The sequence below is a fragment of the Ovis canadensis genome, chromosome 7, assembly GCF_042477335.2.
Source record: "Ovis canadensis isolate MfBH-ARS-UI-01 breed Bighorn chromosome 7, ARS-UI_OviCan_v2, whole genome shotgun sequence".
In the NCBI taxonomy this organism is placed as follows: domain Eukaryota; kingdom Metazoa; phylum Chordata; class Mammalia; order Artiodactyla; family Bovidae; genus Ovis; species Ovis canadensis.
Window position 1 is genome coordinate 39,212,408 of NC_091251.1, and position 20,397 is coordinate 39,232,804.

A 20,397-nucleotide genomic window follows, 5' to 3' on the forward strand; every position below is an offset into this window, starting at 1 on the left:
GTCACGCAGTAAGCTCAAGCCCATTCTACAAACTGGTAAATTGGGATCCAGAGAAGTTAAGTGAATGATGCAAGGCCATCCTTATACTCATCATAAAGCCAAGCTGGGACTTCTGTTTCCTTTGGTATCTAGTTCCGTTTACTACTACACTTTGTGTCTCAACTGAGGCAACTGGAACAATATGAATACCCTGAGGAGTACAGCAAATGTTATTTAACATCTAGGGAGTGTTCTTCCATCCATTACACTGTAACTTTCACCCTTTCCAACATCACTCAGAAAAAAACTGGCATACGATGTCAATGGAAATGAAAGCCTTTGCTCCTGTGAACTGACCTTACCAGCAGGGAAGATGCACCCAAAGACCCTGATTTTCTTTCTTCCTTCCACCTGAATTCTGATTCAGGTTCTGATTCTGATTCACTATCTTCTGACAAGGCTAATGTGCTCTTTTCCTCATTCAATGATGTGAATGATCAATTTCAGGTTAGTTTGTTAGTAGGTTAGTTTTAGAACATCATTCTTGGTCACCTCATTCTTTCCAAGCGTAAACCCAAGGACCCTGAGTATCTACACATCACCAGAGGGTTAAGATATCTTTGCCATTTCTGCTCATCTGGGATCCAAATCCCTGTATCAGAGTCATTTCCTTTGCTTTGTTGTCATCTGCTGACAATAACAATGGATGCTACCTGGTTCCATCAAAGGCCAAAAGATCTACCCCCAAGTTGAAGGAAGCAAGGAATCTGAGCATCAGTGACTTTCTGTAGGCGACCAGGGTCAAAGGAGAGCTTGTAATGACTGTAAGAAAAGTCTTCAGAGGAACTGAGGGACAGATGTCCAGAGATCAGGAGTCTGAAAATATCCTTCCTCCTGTACCTCACACAAGTAGCCATTTTCCAGAAGTTGAATGCAAAATAAACTCTGGAAAATCAAATAAAAATTATCTAAAGCACAAAAGGATACATCTTAAGTAAAATCCCTTTGCAGCAAAGATTCCTCTTGACTGTGAATATATATATATATACACCTAATCTCTCTGCATTGTAAGTGCACAATTTTATTTATCAAACTTTACTAATCAGCATACATCAGATTCTAAACTCTGAGAATAAATTTTTGGATGCTGGAAGAAGTGTTAATCTCAATACAGCTTAAAGATGGAAGGGATAGAAAGTTCAGAGTGACTGCAGCTGACCAGAGCTAGACACGCTTCGTGAAGTTTTGGGTGCTGAAGTTTTCACTTTTGGTGTCATACCAGTCTCAGGTCTGGAGCTGGGCATACAAAGATCTTCTATCGCAAATGGTTATTTGGAAAGATGTCCCAAGGGCTTCACTATCAACCCATGACTATCATCTTTCCAGAACTGATTCTCACTTCTGAGAAGTCCCCATGCAACCTCCACCTTCCTGGTTCCCAAAGGCAGCACTGTACCAGCCATGAGAGAGGGACTTCTCAGGTGTCACATGCCACATCCAGCTGACAATACAGTCAACCCTCATCAAGGGACACTTCTCAGGGGAAGAGCGTTCACGTAAGCCACAACAGCTGGGAATCAAACAGCACATTTAAGTAAGCCTTGCTTTTGTGTATACCCCCGAAGGAGTATGTCTGAGAATTCTCTCCCATAAAATGGCAAAGCCTCATGGTACAGAACTGACTCAGGAGGAGTAGGGGGCCAGCTCCCGCTCCTCTATTTTTGCTGTACCCCTCCCTGTAGGTGACTTTGCTTTCAGACAGATGTTTGGAATGCCCTCTTTCAAACATTTCCTACAGTGGGATGGATAAATGTTTGGGTTTCTGAGTGCAACTTGTATGGAAAATAAATAGAAGGCATTAAGAGGTCAGCACAGCTGAAATAAAGCAGTTATTAGACATTCCAGATAGGAGGAAAATGAGTGCATTCTAAGAATATGTGCCAACGACATCTTCAAAGCAAAGTAATGTCCTTACAGCTAATTAAAAGGTGGCTCTAGGCCTGAGTATTTTTTGTAGCTTTTCTACACAGGAAGTACTTCTACTTTACAAAAAGTAAGAGCAGCTTTGGTTTTGCAGACCTCTCAAATGCCTTAGACATATCTCAAAACAAACTTTTTGACACACAAAGGAGCTACTTATTCATCAAATGTGATGCCCATGCTTGTTTGAGAGCAGTTTCTTCTGGCTCATTCTCAAAGAAACAACAGTGGAGATTGTTGGTTTTGTGTGGTTTGACCTGAACGCAGTAGGGGCTTATCCTTCCACATACCCAGGACACGTAGCTTGGTTCAAGGCTGGAGAACCTTTGGAATTGATTTCTATGGACTTACTTTCGACATCTTGCTTTTGCTGTCTCCAGTTAAAAATGCCAAATTATTAATTTCGTTCTGAATCACAAAATTTTGCTCTTCTCTCTTGAAGTTCTGAGTTGGGGGAACAGAAAAGCAAACATTATAAGAAAGTTTTCCGAGGTGTGTACCTTTCACCGCGGACTCCAAGCCCAGGGCCCCCACGTGTGCTTACGTGAGATTTACACCACAGGATGAAGATCTCTGCCACCATGCGGAAGAGCTGGTCAGAGTCTGCATCGGGGCTTTTGAGCCAGTTAGATCTGAGGCGAAAGATAAATGAGTACACGTGTGGAATTCCTCAGTGATTGAAACAGTCACACTCTAAAAATTATACCAACATAAGATGCACACATTTATCCAGATAAAACTGCATCCCCACCAAAGGCATTCTTCAGACAGGCTAAATAACAATATACTCCTCGCACGCTTAGATACAGACATGCAATTGTTGTAGGTATGTCTGAAGGACCTACAACAGTCATTTCCATTTTACTAAAAGATGCCAGGTTTATCTTAGCAAACAGACAGTAGAAATCAACATTTCAAAATGGTCAAAAGTAGGGGTTTTTTTTGTCCTTTGAACTGAAGAGGTGATTAGAGTTACACTCTTAGTTTTGTGACTAGTCTCCTTTAATCCACAAGGTTAGCCAGATCAGGAAAGTCTTGGTCACTGTGACATATAATCTTATTGTGGACATCTGCTACTGTCAAGCCTCTGAAATTATGAGTACTCTATAAACAGTTCAGGCCTCACCTATTTTCCTTTCAAAGCCACTTTCATGAATGAAATCTGTAAGAATGTTTTTCACTGATATTTGAAGTGTACATGCAGAGACCAATACTCCTTTGCTCTCTGAAATGGTTTGGAAATTCCCTATCTAAAATACTAGCCTAGGTTAAGAAATTTCACAGTGGTGGCAAGAAGGCTAAACTACAATAGAATTTAGTCACTTCCTTTGACTGGGTGGATCACAATAAACTGTGGAAAATTCTGAAAGAGATGGGAATACCAGACCACCTGACCTGACTCTTGAGAAACCTATATGCAGGTCAGGAAGCAACAGTTAGAACTGGACATGGAACAACAGACTGGTTCCAAATAGGAAAAGGAGTACGTCAAGGCTGTATATTGTCACCCTGCTTATTTAACTTCTATGCAGAGTACATCATGAGAAACGCTAGACTGGAAGAAGCACAAGCTGGAATCAAGATTGCCGGGGTAAACATCAATCACCTCAGATATGCAGATGACACCACCCTTATAGCAGAAAGTGAAGAGGAACTAAAAAGCCTCCTGATGAAAATGAAAGAGGAGAGTGAAAAAGTTGGCTTGAAGCTCAACATTCAGAAAACAAAGATCATGGCATCCAGTCCCATCACTTCATGGGAAATAGATGGGGAAACAGTGGAAACAGTGGCAGACTTCATTTTTGGGGGCTCCAAAATCACTGCAGATGATGATTACAGCCATGAAATTAAAAGGTGCTTACTCCTTGGAAGCAAAGTTATGACCAACCTAGACAGCATATTGAAAAGCAGAGACATTACTTTGCCAACAAAGGTCCTTCTAGTCAAGGCTATGGTTTTTCCAGTGGTCATGTATGGATGTGAGAGTTAGACTGTGAAGAAAGCTGAGTGCTGAAGAATTGATGGTTTTGTGTTGGAGAAGACTCTTGAGAGTCCCTTGGACTGCAAGGAGATCCAACCAGTCCATTCAAAGGAGATCAGTCCTGGGTATTCTTTGGAAGGAATGATGCTGAGGCTGAAACTCCAATACTTTGGCCACCTCATGCAATGAGTTGACTCATTGGAAGAGACTCTGATGCTGGGAGGGATTGGGGGCAGGAGGAGAAGGGGATGACATAGGATGAGATGGCTGGATGGCATCACTGACTTGATGGACGTGAGTCTAAGTGAACTCCGGGGGTTGGTGATAGACAGGGAGGCCAGACATACTGCAATTCATGGGGTCACAAAGAGTCGGACATGAATGAGCGACTGAACTGAACCGAAAAGTTGTCTTGCCTCGAATCATCTTGCACATTTGAGTTAAATATTTTTTATTAAAAAATTTTTTTTTTACTTTACAATACTGTATTGGTTTTGCCATACATTGACATGAATCCACCACAGGTGTACATGAGTTCCCAACCCTGAACCCCCCTCCCACCACCCTCCCCATATCATCTCTCTGGGTCATCCCAGTGCACCAGCCCCAAGCATCCTGTATCCTGTATCGAACCTAGACTAGCGATTCATTTCTTACATGATAGTATACATGTTTCAATGCTATTCTCCCAAATCATCCCACCCTCTCCCTCTCCTTATATTTTGAAAGGGGTGGATGATTTGCCGCTTTCAAATATCTGTGTAAAGTAATGCATTAGGAGTTAAATTGTGTATCATCTTTCTTAAAGAAAACTGTGGCTCTCATGAATGGTTTAAAAAACTCCATGTCCCTTGGTGCCTGCAGGGGAATAGCTAACAAAAGCCAGTTCCCTACACCTGGGATATCAGACTGAGTTGTCCTGGGCTGCCTGTGCCTTTCTGCCCATTCTGCCCATTACTAGGCTAAGGAAGAAAGTAAAGACTCGTAAGGCCAAGACCACCTGTGGATGCCTCTCTCATCTCCTTAGTTCCTTACTGCTTGAGTTCGAGCTTCACGGATGCCTCTGTTTAACCTTTCTTGTTTTCTACTTCAACTAGCCTCTGTTTCATAGGTAGATACTACAGGGGATCTGCCCCACATTTATTCTCATCTTCTTCCTTAGGAAGAAACCCCCATTTTACCCTGGGTGGCACTGTGTGCTGCTAAGATCACATTACCCAGCCTCCCCTGAGGGACATCTGTGGAACTACACTCTGATTGATGAGCTGGAAGAGGAAGTTGTTGGATAAGCCTCCTGGAAAAGCTCTCTAAAAAGCGTCAGATAGCTTAAGGTGCCCTCCTGCCTTTCTACTTCCTCTCTGGGATGAAAATATGACAGCTCAAACTCTAATTGGCATGTTGCACCATAAAGTAACTTTGAAGATGGAAGTCAGTGTTAAGGACAGGAAGAGAGAGGGGTGAGGAACAACAACATTGGCCATGGGTTGGGTAAGTGCACTTCTTTTTTGTGTGAGATTTAACTTCTACTTTAAGCTACTCTATAAGGTATCCATCACTAGGGGCCAAATGCAATCCAAACTTGAGGCTTGAGATTGGTAATGCTTTTTTATTTCTTTCATATTGATTTTTCAGAGTCAAGTGTCAAGTTTTATCAGAAGTACCAGCTGTTCCTTCTGCCGAGTTCTGGCTTAAATGAACTTTATAGGCTTGCCCTATGCCTCTACTGGGAAGAGACGAGGGCACACATCCTACCCTGCCGAGGAAAAGTCCAGCCACAGGGAATGTGACCTGCAGGAACGCTGAAAACAAAACATCAGGTGAACATCTGCTCACAGGAGAAAGCAGCAGCTTTGGATATCTTGGGTTTCAGCTCAGTGAATTTTGTTTTGAACATCCTTCTTGCAAGAGACGGATTTTTTACCCTTTGTTTTTAGTGAGGGTCCTTCTTCAGGTTCAGAATGGTGGGTCACATGAACCCACCATTAAATGCTTTCTCCCAGGCACATAAATTCTCTGCTCCTCTCAAACCAGACTAAGACAATATTTGCAGGAGGGCAGAAGATTCCAACCTTGCCTCTCCATTGTGTCCGAATCTTTTCCTACCCCCAAATGAAGTAACCAGGCTCTGTCCCCGCTGCTTCCAGCCTTCCACAGATTTCAAGATCTCTCTCAACATTCAGACAATTGATCCTTTCGGAGGTACTTAACTGACATGTGGGTTTCTTTTATCATCTGTTCTCTGTGCTGCCAAAAGGCAGCTGGGAAATGCAAGGCTGTAGGTGGGGAAGAAGGCTGGATTTAGAGGTAAAACAGAAACAAAAGCCAGGAGAATAAAATCCTGGAGAAAGGCAAGAGTGAGAAGAGTTAGACTGCTATTTTCAAAATGACAAGTCATCAGGTTTTTGAAGAAAGTAAAGCCAGTTATCAGGCTTTTGAAAGAAAGTAAAGCCATGCTTCTATATTCACGGTCAGGTTGTCTGACTAAGCCCTAAGAGCTTATCTGTGCCTCGTTCCTGAGCCTTTTGTAGAGGATTCAGCCTGAGGCAGTCACCGCACAGGATTTACCTGGATTCCCTTCAACAGTTTGAGAGATGAGTTTTCACTCCAAATAGCGCGAAAGCTGTTCGTCTCTGTTCAGTGTCTCTGATTTCCAGAAACGAAGCTGAGAAGCTGATTTGTGTAGAGAGGTTTGTTGAACCTATGTTGATTTCTAAGCTCCTGGGCTGAGGAGATGGAGGCCTGAGTTACCAGGCTATGACCACAGCATGCCTGGAACTCTCACTCCTTCTGGGTCATTGTCAGGCTGATCACTGACCCACCAAAACTTCTATTCAGATGTCAAAGAGACCTGCCACACTGCTGTGACAGGGCTGAAGGAAGTACAAAGATTTAACACAACAAGAGAAAACAAGGGAAGACAGGGCAAGATGGCTCTCTTCAATATTTAAAGAGCTGCTTAGGGAGAGACTGGAGTAGTTTTGTGGCTCTAAAGAGCAAAAGCAGAGCTGATAGGAGTTACAGATCTGAACTCAACATAGTTCAAAGTTGGGGGAATTGGATGAAGGCAGTTCAAGGCATAAACATCCAGTTATAAGATAAATAAGTCCAAAAAAAAAAAAAAGATAAATAAGTCCTAGGGATGTCAGGTTAAACATGACTCATCTGATTAACACTGTAGGTTACATGAAAGTTGTTGAGAGTAAATCCTAAGTTTTCTCATTACAAAGAATAGAGACTTTTTTGTCTTTTATTTTGTACCTGTGTGAGATGATGGATGTTCCCTCAGCTTACTGTGGTAAGCCTTTCACGATGGATGTAAGTTAAACCATTCTGTTGCATACCTTACAGAGGTCTTTGTGTCAATTATGTCTCAATAAAACCAGAAGAAAAAAATGAATGAGAAGGAGTTGAAAAAAGTGACTTGAAATGTCTGACACTAGAACGGGAAGGCACGCCCGGGTCCAGCTTTGTCTGTTGTCCATAACCGTGGTGGATAATGAGAGGAGGGAAAGGCACTGCTAGGAAAAAGGAAGGGGGTATTTATTTGTCCAGTTAGATGAGCGGACCTCTAATATTCCTGCCCACTCCACAGTCCTGTACTTCCAAGCCAGCCAATTCTTTCGGGTGAAGAAAGGACTCAAGGAAGGTAAAGGCACACACATAGGAAGGAAGTATTTATAGGTGAGGGTCAGATAGCTTTAATGCTCCCTGGTGTTCAGGGAAGAACAGGCTGAAAAGCGGGGATGAATGAATTAATGATGACCTCAAAGACTCTCTGACATTGTCATTTTTAGCAACTTTCAAATACTACGTAAGTGGAGCACACTCTGTCTCGAGTCCTGATTGTCCATAGTGGTAAATGCAATTAGAGAGCTATTTCAGGAGCATCTTACCCTACTCTCATTCTCGCTCTCACCTCAGACTGACAAATTCCTTTGCCAACCTGCTAACATAATTATGTTATCGGAAATGAGTAAAATGATGACGCTGAGGGCAGGATTTCTTTTGAGAAAGTGAGTAACATTGCCCATAGATAGTTAAGGAATTATATATACACATACACCTATACAGTGTGCGTATGTTCATTCTGCAAAGCTAAATATAAGTACTCTTAAGTAGATATTTTCAATAGTAAATATAACTTACCTTATGAAATAAATGCTAAAATAGGCATATCCAGACCCAGTCCCTGCCCATGACAGAATGGCATACCACTCAGAAAGTTACCAGTGTTCCCCCAAATGTCTCTAAGTCTTTTCAGTATCTACGATGGGGTATTTTAAAATTAAGCCACTCCAAACTTCCATTTTAGGTCTCGAAGCTCTGGGAAGGTGTGGTTTAATAAACTATCCATTTGGTCTTTGCCTTCCACTGGGACCAGCTCTTCTTTGTTCCTTGGCCTGCTCGTGAACATAACGTTCCTATGCTTTCATTTCCTCCTTGGTGTTGTTGTTTAGTGGATAAGTCTTTGCGACCCTATGGACTGCAGCACACTAAGCTCCTCTGTTCTCTGCTATTTCCCGGAGTTTGCTCAAAATCACATCCCTTGGGTCAGTGATGATCTAACTATCCTTATTCAGCTTAAATTCCATGATCAATGTTTATAATTAGCCTATTATATACACCTTCATGACCTAACCCATTTTTCTTCATCATACTCATTTTGCAAAACCCCAACCAGGGTTAAATCCAACTCTCTACCTAGTCTCAGTCTGTACGTGGCAGCCAAGTTGGCTGGAGAAAAACACAACTTGCTGATGGTCCCACTTTAAACCCACAACCACAGATCTCAAGTGGGGCCACTGATGCTGCCTCGCAACCATACCGCACTCCTCTGGTCCATCCACTCCCCCTACTTGCCAAAGCCATTGCCCCAGATCATCTGCTTCCTCCTCAACCCTCCAAGTACATTCTCCCGACCCTCCCTCTCAGTTGATGTTCTTGCTTCCTACTTCACTGAGAATGGAAGCAACCAGAAAAGGGCTCCTACAGACTGCCAGCCATAATACATTTGGGCGTGTGTGCGTGCACGCGTGGGTGTGCATGTGTGCGTGCATGCGTGGGTGTGCATGTGTGTGCGTCTGTCTGTGTGTCTGCCAGCAGCAGCACCCATGCACCCTGCCCTCCTGCCCATCACTGTAGATGAACGATCTCAGGCGGATCCTCTGCCTGTTTGAATGCATTGCTTTAGAAATTCTCTCTCCCTCTTACCCCATCAATTTCTCTTCTCTCCAGTGGCTCATTCTCATTCATAAAGAAACAAGTTGAAAAGTCTCACATCTTAAAAACTCTCCTCTTGAACCTATTCTGCATCTAGCTAGCAGCCCACTTCTCTGTTCCCCTTTATAGTGAAACTCCCTGTGGGACTGCCGTAATGTTCCAGTGGTTAAGAATCTGCCTTCCAATGCAGGCTACGTGGGCTCAATTCCTGGTTGGGGAACTAAGATCCCTCATGCTGTGGGGCAACTGAGCGCACACACCACAACTAGAGAAGCCTGCGCACTGCAATAAGATGGCAACAAACAAAGCCCATGCAGGGCAGCTGGAGAAGGCCAGCACGCTGCACAGAAGACCCGGAGCAGCCAAAATAGTTAAAAACAAACACCTCCCTGAACAAGCTGTCTGTAGTGCTATCTCCAAGCCCTTCTCTCCTATTCTCTTCCACCCTACTCCAAAGAGGCCTTCAACTCCATTGCTTTATTGAAACTGCTCTTGTCAAGGTCACCAATCAGTTATTCATCATTCTTTCCTCCTGGAGATCCTTTGTGGAATTGGTACCTAGGACACAGCATGCCGTTGGTTTCCTCCTGTCTCACTGGTGGCTTCCTCTCAGTCTCACCCGTGGCCCCTTCTCTCCCGCCTGACCCGTGTACAGTCTCACCCGTGGTTCCTTCTCTCCTGCCTGACCCGTGTGCAAGGGTTCAGTCCTTGGAACGCTCCTCTCTCCCTCTCAAGCCTTTATTTATCTCCTTCAGTCTCATGGCTCTCAAAGACCACATACCAATATGTAGGTGACTCTCAAATTCTTAGGTCCACACCAGACCTCTCTTATGAACTCTGGACTCATGTAACTGCCCACTTTCATTTTTATATTGACGAGGCAACTCAAATTAACATGTCTGAAAGGGATCTCTTTGTCTTCCCCTAAAAAACTTCCATACCCACAATCCCCTCCAACTTAATTGTTGGGAACTCCCTCCTTCCATTTGCTCAGAATCATCTTTGACTCATCTCTTTTCTCTTATTTCCAGTCTGCATGTCCTCAAGGCTCTACCTTTAAGATGTTGGGTCTAGAATCTGACATATTCTGTCAACCTTCATTGCTACCAGCCTGGCCCCAGCCACCACCAACACTTTTTTTTTCCTTTTAAATTGTAGTAACATATATGTCAAACTACTCATTAGCAACATCCAGTTCATTCACAGTGTTGGACCACCACTATGACTATCTAATTGCAGAACAGTTTCAGGACTCTGAAAGGAGACCCCAGTCCCACTAAGCAGTGGCCCCATCCCTCTCTGCCCCAGTCCTGGCACCACTAGTTTGCTCTGTCAACTCCAAATCACCCTCAGCCCTTGACTGGGCCACTGTGAGCCTCCCAGCCAGCCTCCTCACCTCCTTTATTTGTCCTGATCCATCACCACTGTACTTGAAGACTGAGTCAGATCACATCACAGTGTAGCTTCAACACTGCACCAACCTCTCATCTCACTCAGAGGAAAAGCCCTGTGCTCTCAGCCCCCTGGCCCACCCCTCAGCTCCTCTCTCTCTCTGGCCTCCCTGTGATCCCCTAACATCCCCACCCGTCCTTCCCTCAGGGATATTCCCTCTTCCTGGGGACAGACCTCTTCCCCAGATCCACATGGTTTCTGGCCTTACCTCCTTCAGGTCTCTGTTCAAATGTCGCCTTCTCAGTAATATTCTTTTGAAACTGCCACCTGGCGCTCCTGATTCCATTTGCTTTGCTTGTATAATTCACTTAGGTAAGTACAGTGTACAGGTAAATATACAAGTACCAAGGGAAGTATATTGTAAATGTCTAAGTACTTTGTTTATCATTTGCTCGCCCCACTCTCTTGCCAGAGTGAAAGCTCCCTGGGCCAACAGCTTTTTTCTGTAGTGTTCTTGCCTGTCCTCTTGAATAGTGCCTGGCACACAGTCAGTAATATCTCTTCAATGAGTGTGTGACAGAAGAGCAGAGGGGTGGAAGGGGTTGCTGCCGCCCTTCTTCAGTGGCCTGTGAGGATGGACCGGGTGGCCATGCCACTGATCATACAGTACCACTGGGCAAGGGAAGCGCTGCCCAGAGGTCCCACAGCAGGGATGGAGGCAGGGGGGTGGACTGGGGGGACGCTGCTGGTGGCAGCCGTGACCTCCCTCTCTCGCCTGTAACAAAACCCAGTACCACCCTTCCATCGGGGGCCAGCCCTGCCCAGGCGCCTCTATACCTGCTGTTGTCCACGTAGCGGATGAGCATGGGGTAGAAGGCATAGAGGTCTCTGCAGAGGATAGCAAACTCGTCCAGGATGAGCAGCTCGGCCTCCTGTGTGTCGCCCTTGCTGTCAGCTCGCAGCTGCTCCTCCTCCTGCACAGTCTTGATGGCCTTCTTCTTCAGCTTCTCCAGGGTCGGGATGAAGTGGCTTCTCAGCAGGTCTGGCCTGGCTTTGCTGATGATCGGTTGGGCGTACACTGTGTTTGCAAACAAAGGGTCTCCCCCTCATTCCACAGGTTATGACAGTCGAGAAAAGGAAAGAAGGTGAGGCTATGGAAAGCCCTTAACTCAGACTGGCACCCTTCCTTCATCTTCCTCTTGGCATGTCTGTCTCATGAAGTCACAGTTGCTGGGGTGGGGTTAGGCATGGATGGAGCTACAGGAGAAGGTCCCTATTCCTGTTTTGCTTCTTCAAGTTATGAGAAGAGCCACCCCTGAACTCTTCAGGCATGGCCCTTGCTATATCTCTGAGCTCTTCATAATAGACCATCTTGTTTCATTTTAGAAGAGTGACTTTGGCTACATTATAAACTCCTTGAAGGAAGTCTTTTATTTATATAAACCGCACTGTGCTGAGTCAAGAGTACATACTTAACACTATGCTTTCTGGTTATTTTATAGAGAAATCTCTAAAAAATACACAAGCCCAACTATAGTTCTCAGCCCCCAACACTTGAGAACTGCCAGCCTATTATCTTGGGGCTCCTCTAGGCCCCAAGAAAAGCAAATTACTATCATCTATAATGAATTGAGAGGCAGGCTAGGGTGGCCACTAAAAGTCAGTACTTTGTATATTTCAAAGTTCTTTAATGTAGGGCTTGCCAGTTGGAGACAGCCTATATCCCAGCACTTTTAAATCTCACTGTGCCTTATTTTTTGCTTTCATAAAAAAGATTTTTTTAGAAAGAGAAGGTGAAGGCAGTTCTCTGTTGCAATGTGTTAATCAAGAAGTCGAAACTTAGTAGTATGATGGCTCACATTTAATACCTCGGTCCTCACCTGGGTGCCTCTCTGCTTTGGACCTGGAATCAGAGGTGTTCTTCCAGATATGGGTGATTTGAGGTTGCTCTTGAAAACTGACTTTGTTTACACACCAGGAATGAAGTGACCTGACTGAATGAGATCTGGACACACTTGTGAAATAACAGGCCAAGTTCAGTTCTCATCAGTGTGCTGTGACTTCTTTCCTTCGTACCCCTGGAGAATCTAAGGGAGTTCATTCTTTGATTTCCTTCCTTCCCTTAATCCAGATTTACAAATGTAGAGCCCTCAACAAATTACTTTAGGGTTAACAATATTCTTGGGCTAAAAGGTAAGAAAGGAACACCAATTTACCTATTCACATGTTCCCAGGGGCCTATACTATCCAGGAGCCATCAGTAACCAAAGTATTTATTAATATAATTTGAATCTCAGTTCATTTCAGAGACAGGAAGAGGGTAGGAAGTTTACTTCCTTGGTCTTGCAGAGCGGTATCTACTCATTTGTCCAGGAAGCTAATAGTTCCTATTGACCCAACGGCTGTGTTTCATGGTCCAGGAAAGTGTAGGGGTGAAACAGCTATGGTGAAACTGTGTATCTAAATTGCAGGTCTATCAAAGGCAATGACTTTAGCTTCTGTCTCCTCTGACTTTACTGTGACAGAGGACCCTAAAATCTTCATGGTTTCCTGACTATGGAAAATGTGGTTATTCATTTTCCAAGCCTCTCCTTTTTTTGAGAACAGAAAATCAGCAAGTAACTAAGAGCCTACTGCATGCAAGGAGTTCTAGAGGAATACAAAACAAACCCAAAATCCAAGTGATGCTACTATGAGCCTAAATCAGAGAGTGTCTTAGAAAGCATAAAGTGAGACACAAATGCTAGAAACTTACAGTACAGCCCAGGTGGGAGTGAGTTTCGTACATGTGGAAAACAACACAGGGTCACTTACCCAGAAAATATGAACACTTATTACTGTAAGAGCAAATGGGATTCTTAAGTACCAAAAGCAAATGAGCAATCATCATCAGAGCCTTGCAGAGCTTATTAAGAAGGGCTTCCTGGAGATCTGAGGGGCTGGATTAGTTGGGGAGTCAGGCAGGAGCATTTGCTCCAGGAAGCCCTATAGGGGAATAAGTCAGTTCTTTTTACTGTTACATATCTAAGGTGGGGAGCGGGGATAGCTTAATGATAGACTAAGAGAAGAAAAAGAGTCTAGGCATCTCGATGCCAGGGCTGAAAGACATGTGTGGTACCTGCAATGCGCTTCATCCAAGAGGCCTCGTCGATGCCCAGGTTGTTGTTGATGATTTTCAGAATGTTGCCCAGGATGACACTGAGGTGTTCAGACGTGACCTTGGTGCACCAGGGCCCTGCACTGGGGGGCAGGTGCTCGGGCCCCCGCTCCCACCAGTAGGATAGGTAGTTGCACAGCATGGGCAAGATGACCTCAATGACATGGGGCATCTCTGTGTACCGGGCCCCTGACTCAGCCAGGTCGTTGATTTCCTTCATCAGGCCTTCCAGCTGGGGGATGTCGGGGCACATCTCCTCCACTGTGTCTGGCATCCCCAGAACTGACCGAGAGGGTACAGGAATAATAAAGGGACAGTGATTCAAAACAAAGCTTCTCTCTCTGTCACCCCTCCTTTGATCTTGAGACATAATTTTCCACCCCAGAACCTCAAACAAGTAAGCACTGGATATGTAGGAGCTATTGTAAAGGCTGCAGCTTCCGGGGGCTGGGTTATCTTCTAGATGGTCTATTCAGGTCAAGCTCAAGTTTGTTTATTCAACTTAAACTGAATCTTAAAGGAACATAACAGAGACATGGCTGAGGGACATTTCATAAGACTTTCTCTCTGTGAAAAAGTCAGTCTCTTGGCTTCTGTCTCCTGGCCTCAGTGCACGCACTGCCAAAGGAGGACCCAAAGCCGAAAAGCAACCCATAGATATGGAGCTGCCAATTTGTGGTTCAGCCACCTAGATCATGTCTGCACTGTTTTGAAAAGGAAAAAGAAACCTCTTGCATCAAAGATTCTTTTAGCTGGACCAGAGACAATGCTTTCCATCCAGTTGAAACCTGTGGGGAGCGGGAGACAGTGCATGTACACTGATTTCTGCGTTTACAAAAGAAGTTATTGATGATGTGAAGTAACCTTTGCCAAGAGCTCTTGTCAATCACTTAGACCTTTTTGTGTTTGAAGGCTTAAAAGCAAGGAATAGTGAGTTAGCCCTGTCTTTTCCTCATAGTGAATGACTGAGGTCACTTCACTGAACAAGGACAGACAGGATGAGATGATTACAGAGTTCAACATGAAACGTTGTCAGGTACAAGAATGGTAAATGGAAAAAGCCAAGAGGATATCTGTCCTGTTCTTCAGGCAAAGGACACTCTTTTCCTCCAAGATGGGAGGAGAAACCAGAAGCAACCTGAACTTGCTGATGGGTGAGATGCAAATAAGGGCTCTGTGTGGCAAGGCATGGCCCAGTTGAGAAAGAAACATGAATCAGAAGCGCTGCAGAGCATGCTGGTCAGCAGCTCATGTGCAGACTCCAACCACAAGCTAAACTTCTTAGCGTGGGGCCAAAGCATCAGGCACCACGGAACCTAGGGAGTCAGAGAAGCAACGGGAAAATGTGGCGCCTTTTAGATCCACTAGTGGGATACATTGGATCCACCAGAAGATTTGAGGACATTATTTTTGATATTAAAAGCAAAGCGCAAAGTTCTCAGGAATTTCAAAGGAAAAAGCAGGAGACTTCAAATAAAATGTGACATTTAGTGAGCTGGGTTCTACCTTCAGGCCCTGTGCCATGGGGTTACTGCTGGTGTGAAATCTCTCTTTTCTAGATTTTAAGTCCATAGGAATGGAAGGGTTAATGAAGAATAGGCCACAGCAAAGGCTTTGGCTTTTAGGAATATCAGTCAATTGAAGGGTCTGTCTTGGTTTCCTTCATGATTGTACTGCCTGGAGCAAAGATACAGAATAATCCTGTGCAGATAGACTAAGAGATGAAAAGATAGTACAGGCATCTTGGTTCCTGGGCTGGGGTGGGGAGGAAAGGCATTTGTGGTACCTTCATCCAGGAGACAATGAATCTGTAGCTGATACAATTGGTTCTACAGGATGGTGTGCAGCTGCAAATCAATGGACTCGGAAGAGCCTCCCTGCTATGGAGTAGGCCCTGCCGGGGGTGTCCTAACACTTGCCCTAATTATGTTTTTTTCTTGCTATTGGTATGGCCTTTGGTAAGAGGAAGGCTGATTACTCTTCCTTGGAAGTTAGGAGTAAAGCAATGTCCTTTAAATCCAGACAATTCAAAAGGATTAGCAGCACGAAGGCCAAAGAATATCAAACTTCTGTGATTTACAGCAAAGGGAATTATACGGGTCAGACACGATCCATTGCCAATGCTGGTCATTTGTACAGGACAAGCCTGGCCTGTACCTTGCCACAGAGCAATAAGAATCAGGGGTGACATCAATGTGGGGGTCTGGGGAGACTCTCACAAACAATATGGTGTCAGATAATAGATACAAATGGTGAAGTCAAACATTCTACCTTCAGGCTCTGCACACAGAGCAGTGTCAACTGCCACAGATGCAACTGAAGTTTACAACTGTTGACTATAAAATTATACATGAGAAGGCTCGGAGCATGTGTGTGTTTAAATGTCACACAGACAATCCATCGTCATAGACGCTTTTTTCTCCTCCTGCCTAACACAGAGTTGCTTGAGGTTGCTTCATTGGAGTCATTATAATGACCTTTAAAAGTTATTTATATGTAATTGGTCCTCGAGGGGAAGAAACATTCGCGATTCCGGTGGTGTTTTGTACTTCAAATGCCGCATAATAAACCAGCAGAATGAATGCTGCTGAGTTATCTACCTGAAAAACAGCTCAGTTGGGTCCTGTTAGAATCAGACTCAAGACTGTAAGGGGGAACCATCAGAACACGCTGTCCTTTCATCTTCCACACCAGTGGCTCTCAAAGTGAGATTGTCCTGCCAGCAATGGCAGCATCACCTGGAAACTTGTTAGGACCTTTGGAATCTCGACTTCCTGAATTAGAAACTCTAGGGGTAGGACCTGGAATTCTTCAACAAGCCTTTTGAGTGATCCTCATACATGCTATCAAGAGAGAACCATTGGGAAAGACTGAGTTAGAGTCCACAGCTGTACTTTTTTCACCAGGCAGCTCTTCCCTCAAGCTGACAGCATCAGAGAGCACCACTTCCGTAGTATTACACGGAAACCTACATGGAAACTGGACCTCCTTCCTCTCTGGTTGATCTTTTCCAATAACGATTTGAAAAGTAAACTTGGCTGGTGAGTAGGATGTTTTGGTTAATCTATTATCCTGACTGGGCTTTCCTAGTGGCTTAGTGGTAAAGAATCCACCTGCCACTGTAGGAAACGCAGATTTGATCCCTGGGTTGGGAAGATCCCCTGGAGAAGGAAATGGCAACCCTCTCCAATATTCTTGCCTGGAAATCCCATAGAGAGAGGAACCTGGCAGGTTATAGTCCATGGGGTCGCAAAGAGTTGGACGCTTTAGCGACTGAGTATACACACACAGAGATCTAATTCTACTCACGAATGGAGTCAACAACAACAAGATTCTGATTAATAGACCACTGCCACACGTAACCAAAGACTTCATCTAGCACACAGCTAGATAAGCCTTTTCTAGACAGATCTTAACAATTTTGAATGAGTTAAAAAATGCTCCAGGATGTTACAGGATAGAAGAGGTCCTAATATGAGTAACTCTGCTAGCAAAATGGACTACAGCCCACCAGGCTCCTATGTCCATGGGATTTTCCAGGCAAGAATACTGGAGTGAGTAGCCATTCCCTTCTCTAGGGACTGAACCTGGGCATCCCACATTGTGGGTAGATTCTTCACCATCTGAGCTACCAGGGAGACTCTACTTATTGAGATGCCCAATTGACTGAAGGCTTGATAACTCAGTTCCTGTTGTATTTCTCAACCAAAGACTCACATCATCTGTCACATTCCTTTCCTTCCCCTCTCCTCCCTCAGGCCACCTACTGTGTGTAGTGAATGAAGTCTACCTTTTCAGAGTCCAGTCATTGTCTGGCTCCAGGCAAACATGGTTATCCCAGAATACATATTTATGTACACTCTGCTTTTCAAGAGCTGGACACATCGTCAGAATTCACTCTTTGTTAACTGAACGATGAAAAATATGGGCTCAGAGGACTTGGGCCCTGAGTCCACAGTGTGTGACTGATGGATGAACAACAGTGTCACCACTAATCACAACCTTGTCCCTTCTTCCTTACGGAGAATGCGATGACAGATACTTATTTTTAATTTATGAATATGTCTTACTAAATCAACATAAAGGTATATAAGATAAGAAGAAACATATTTCTAATAGCCCTTGAGAACAATGGGACACAGTCATTTCCTTCCCTCCAAAGCCAGTCTAGGCTTTCCTCCATCTGGGTCAATTTCAAATCTGCCTGCTACTCTACCTCTATGTCCCATTGCTTCATGGCAACTAGATGGGGAAACAATGGAAACAGAGACAGACTTGATTTTCTTGGACTCCAAAATCACTGCAGAGGGTGACTGCAGCCATGAAATTAAAAAAGACTCTTGCTCCTTGGAAGAAAAGCTATGACCAACCTAGACAGCATATTAAAAAGCAGAGACATTACTTTGCCAACAAAGGTCTGTCTAGTCAAAGCTATGGTTTTTCCAGTAGTCATGTATGGATGTAAGAGTTGGACCATAAAGAAAGCTGAGTGCCAAAGAATTGATGCTTTTGAAGTGTGGTGTTGGAGAAGACTCTTGAGAGTCCCTTGGACTGCAAGGAGATCCAACAGTTAATCCTAAAGGAAATCAACCCTGAATATTCATTAAAAGGATTGATATTGAAGCTGAAGCTCCAATACTTTGGCCACCTGATGCAAAGAGCTGATTCTTTAGAAAAGACCCTGATGCTGGGAAAGATTGAAGGCAGGAGAAGAAGGGGATGACAGAGGATGAGATGGTTGGATGGCATCACTGACTTGATGGACATGAGTTTGAGCAAGCTCCGGGAAATGGTGATGGACAGGGAAGGCTGGCATGCTGCAGTCCATGGGTCACAAAGAGTCGGACATGACTGAGCTACTGAACAACAACTACCTCTATGAGTTCAAGAGCAAAGTAGATCTCTCTCTTTCCCAAGGTGCAAGCTCTATACACTGCTGACACAGACAGAGACACTTTTCCTTGAATCACAGCTGGAGCAGAATAAATACATCAGTATCCAGCTCTGTCATAAGGCTGGGGAGCAATATTTTAGCTGGCTTCTGTCTACAGATGCCACAGCCCTTCCTCATCATTACCAAAGCCTGCTCTGTCATTTAACTCCTACTTTAGCTGCAAGACATAACTCATGTGGAATCATAAGACAGCAGAGAAAAACAAGGTTGGGACTATGATTTTCCTAGTCCATGAAAGGGGAGAAAGGGTGAGATGAGGCTGAGGGGATTGGGGAATTAACTGAGAGATGCCATGTGAGACTTTGGAACGTGGAGGCAACTTGGCAATATATCGCTCTCAATGAGCTCTGAGAACACTGGTCTCCGCAGTATTTTAGCTCAACAAGAGAACTTTTTAAAGCAATTTTGTCTCAAATGTCCTGGTCATGTTTACTGGGGACCAGGTGCTGCTTTTATCTGAAGTGGGAACAAAGCTGCCAAAGCTTAGCACTCTGGATTCTTAGATGGAAAGAAGAGTGACAGAGAAAAATGTAGCAAAAACCCTTCTTCCCTTAGGACTCTTAAGACCCACGACAGTTTGAAAAGAGGGCTTGAACCAAATGGAACTGAAAAACAGTCTAGTCATCTGCTGGTCCTGTGTGCCAATATGTTAAGAAAATACTGGTTAAGAACAGAATATACCTGGTTTGAAATGGTTTGCTATGATTTTTTTTGGGGGGGGGGAGTTCTGCTTTTCTTAGCATCAATCTAACCCATCACGTGTTAGCTTTTGCTTCATGTTACACCAAGTCAAGGTAGTTCTTTCCAGTTGGAGGCCAAGTTTCATTCAAGGTTCCTATTGGAAGAGCCTCTGATCTACTCCATTGTCCTACAGCAGGATCACACTTATCCATACATGGGGACTCTTCTCTTCCATCCCCCAGAAGCAGGTTTACCACCTGCCTTGGATTCCAGTTCCAGGTTATTCTAGAAGAGGGGGGTGGGAAAACTTTTCCTATAAAGGGGCCAGACCGTAAATATTTTAGCCATTGCAGGGCCAACAGTCTTTGCTGCCACTACTCAACTCTGTCGCTGCAGTTGAAGGGGAACAGAATGGGCCACCCCCAAATATGCCCCTTTGGATTACTTTGAGCTGATTACTTTTAAGAAACTGAAGATCCAGGAGAATGTCTGAAAACAGAGTTACCCTTTTGTAAGGGAAATCTACCTTTGTAAACAAAGTTTACCTTAGTTACGGGAGCCTGTACGAGAAGAGAGCTCTTACCAAAAGCACGGTGAGGCACACTGCTTACCAAGCCCTTCCTCTTCTCACTTTCCCACGGATTCCCACCCCGTCTGAAGCCCTAGACTCCTAACCTTTTCCTCAGGATGGCATATAAGTCTCAAATGTTGGGCTGGCTTTTGAATCTCACATCTTTTGGGGGCTCCCTTATGTACACACATGTCCATAATTAAGTGTTTTTTTTTCCTCCCACCAATCTATTTCAGAGGGGAGGTCTCAGCCAAGAACAATGAAGGGTAAACGGAAAATTATTTTTCCTTCCCTACAGAGTGCTGAGGCCTTCCCTGGTGGCTCAGTGGTAAAGAGTCCTCTGCCAATGCAGGAGAGGTGGGCTGGATCCCTAGGTTGGGAAGATCCCCCTGGAGAAGGAAATGGCAACCTACTCCAGTGTTCTTGCCTGGGAAATGCCATGGACAGAGGAGCCTGGTGGGCTGCAGTCCATGGGGTCACAA

At 44.4% G+C, this 20,397-nt stretch overlaps 1 protein-coding gene across 9 annotated transcripts in view; it reads right to left on the minus strand.

Moving 5' to 3' along the window:
• RYR3 (ryanodine receptor 3) overlaps positions 1-20,397 on the minus strand; it is a 575,944-nt gene that overhangs the window by 58,360 nt on the left and 497,187 nt on the right. For all 9 annotated transcript variants that reach the window (XM_069595972.1, XM_069595974.1, XM_069595971.1 and 6 more), the window contains exons 66-69: positions 13,671-13,991; positions 11,390-11,630; positions 2,504-2,591; positions 2,311-2,403 (exon numbers count right to left, since the gene is read on the minus strand). In XM_069595972.1, the coding sequence (XP_069452073.1) occupies positions 2,311-2,403; positions 2,504-2,591; positions 11,390-11,630; positions 13,671-13,991 (743 nt within the window). The remainder of the gene's footprint in view (positions 1-2,310; positions 2,404-2,503; positions 2,592-11,389; positions 11,631-13,670; positions 13,992-20,397) is intronic.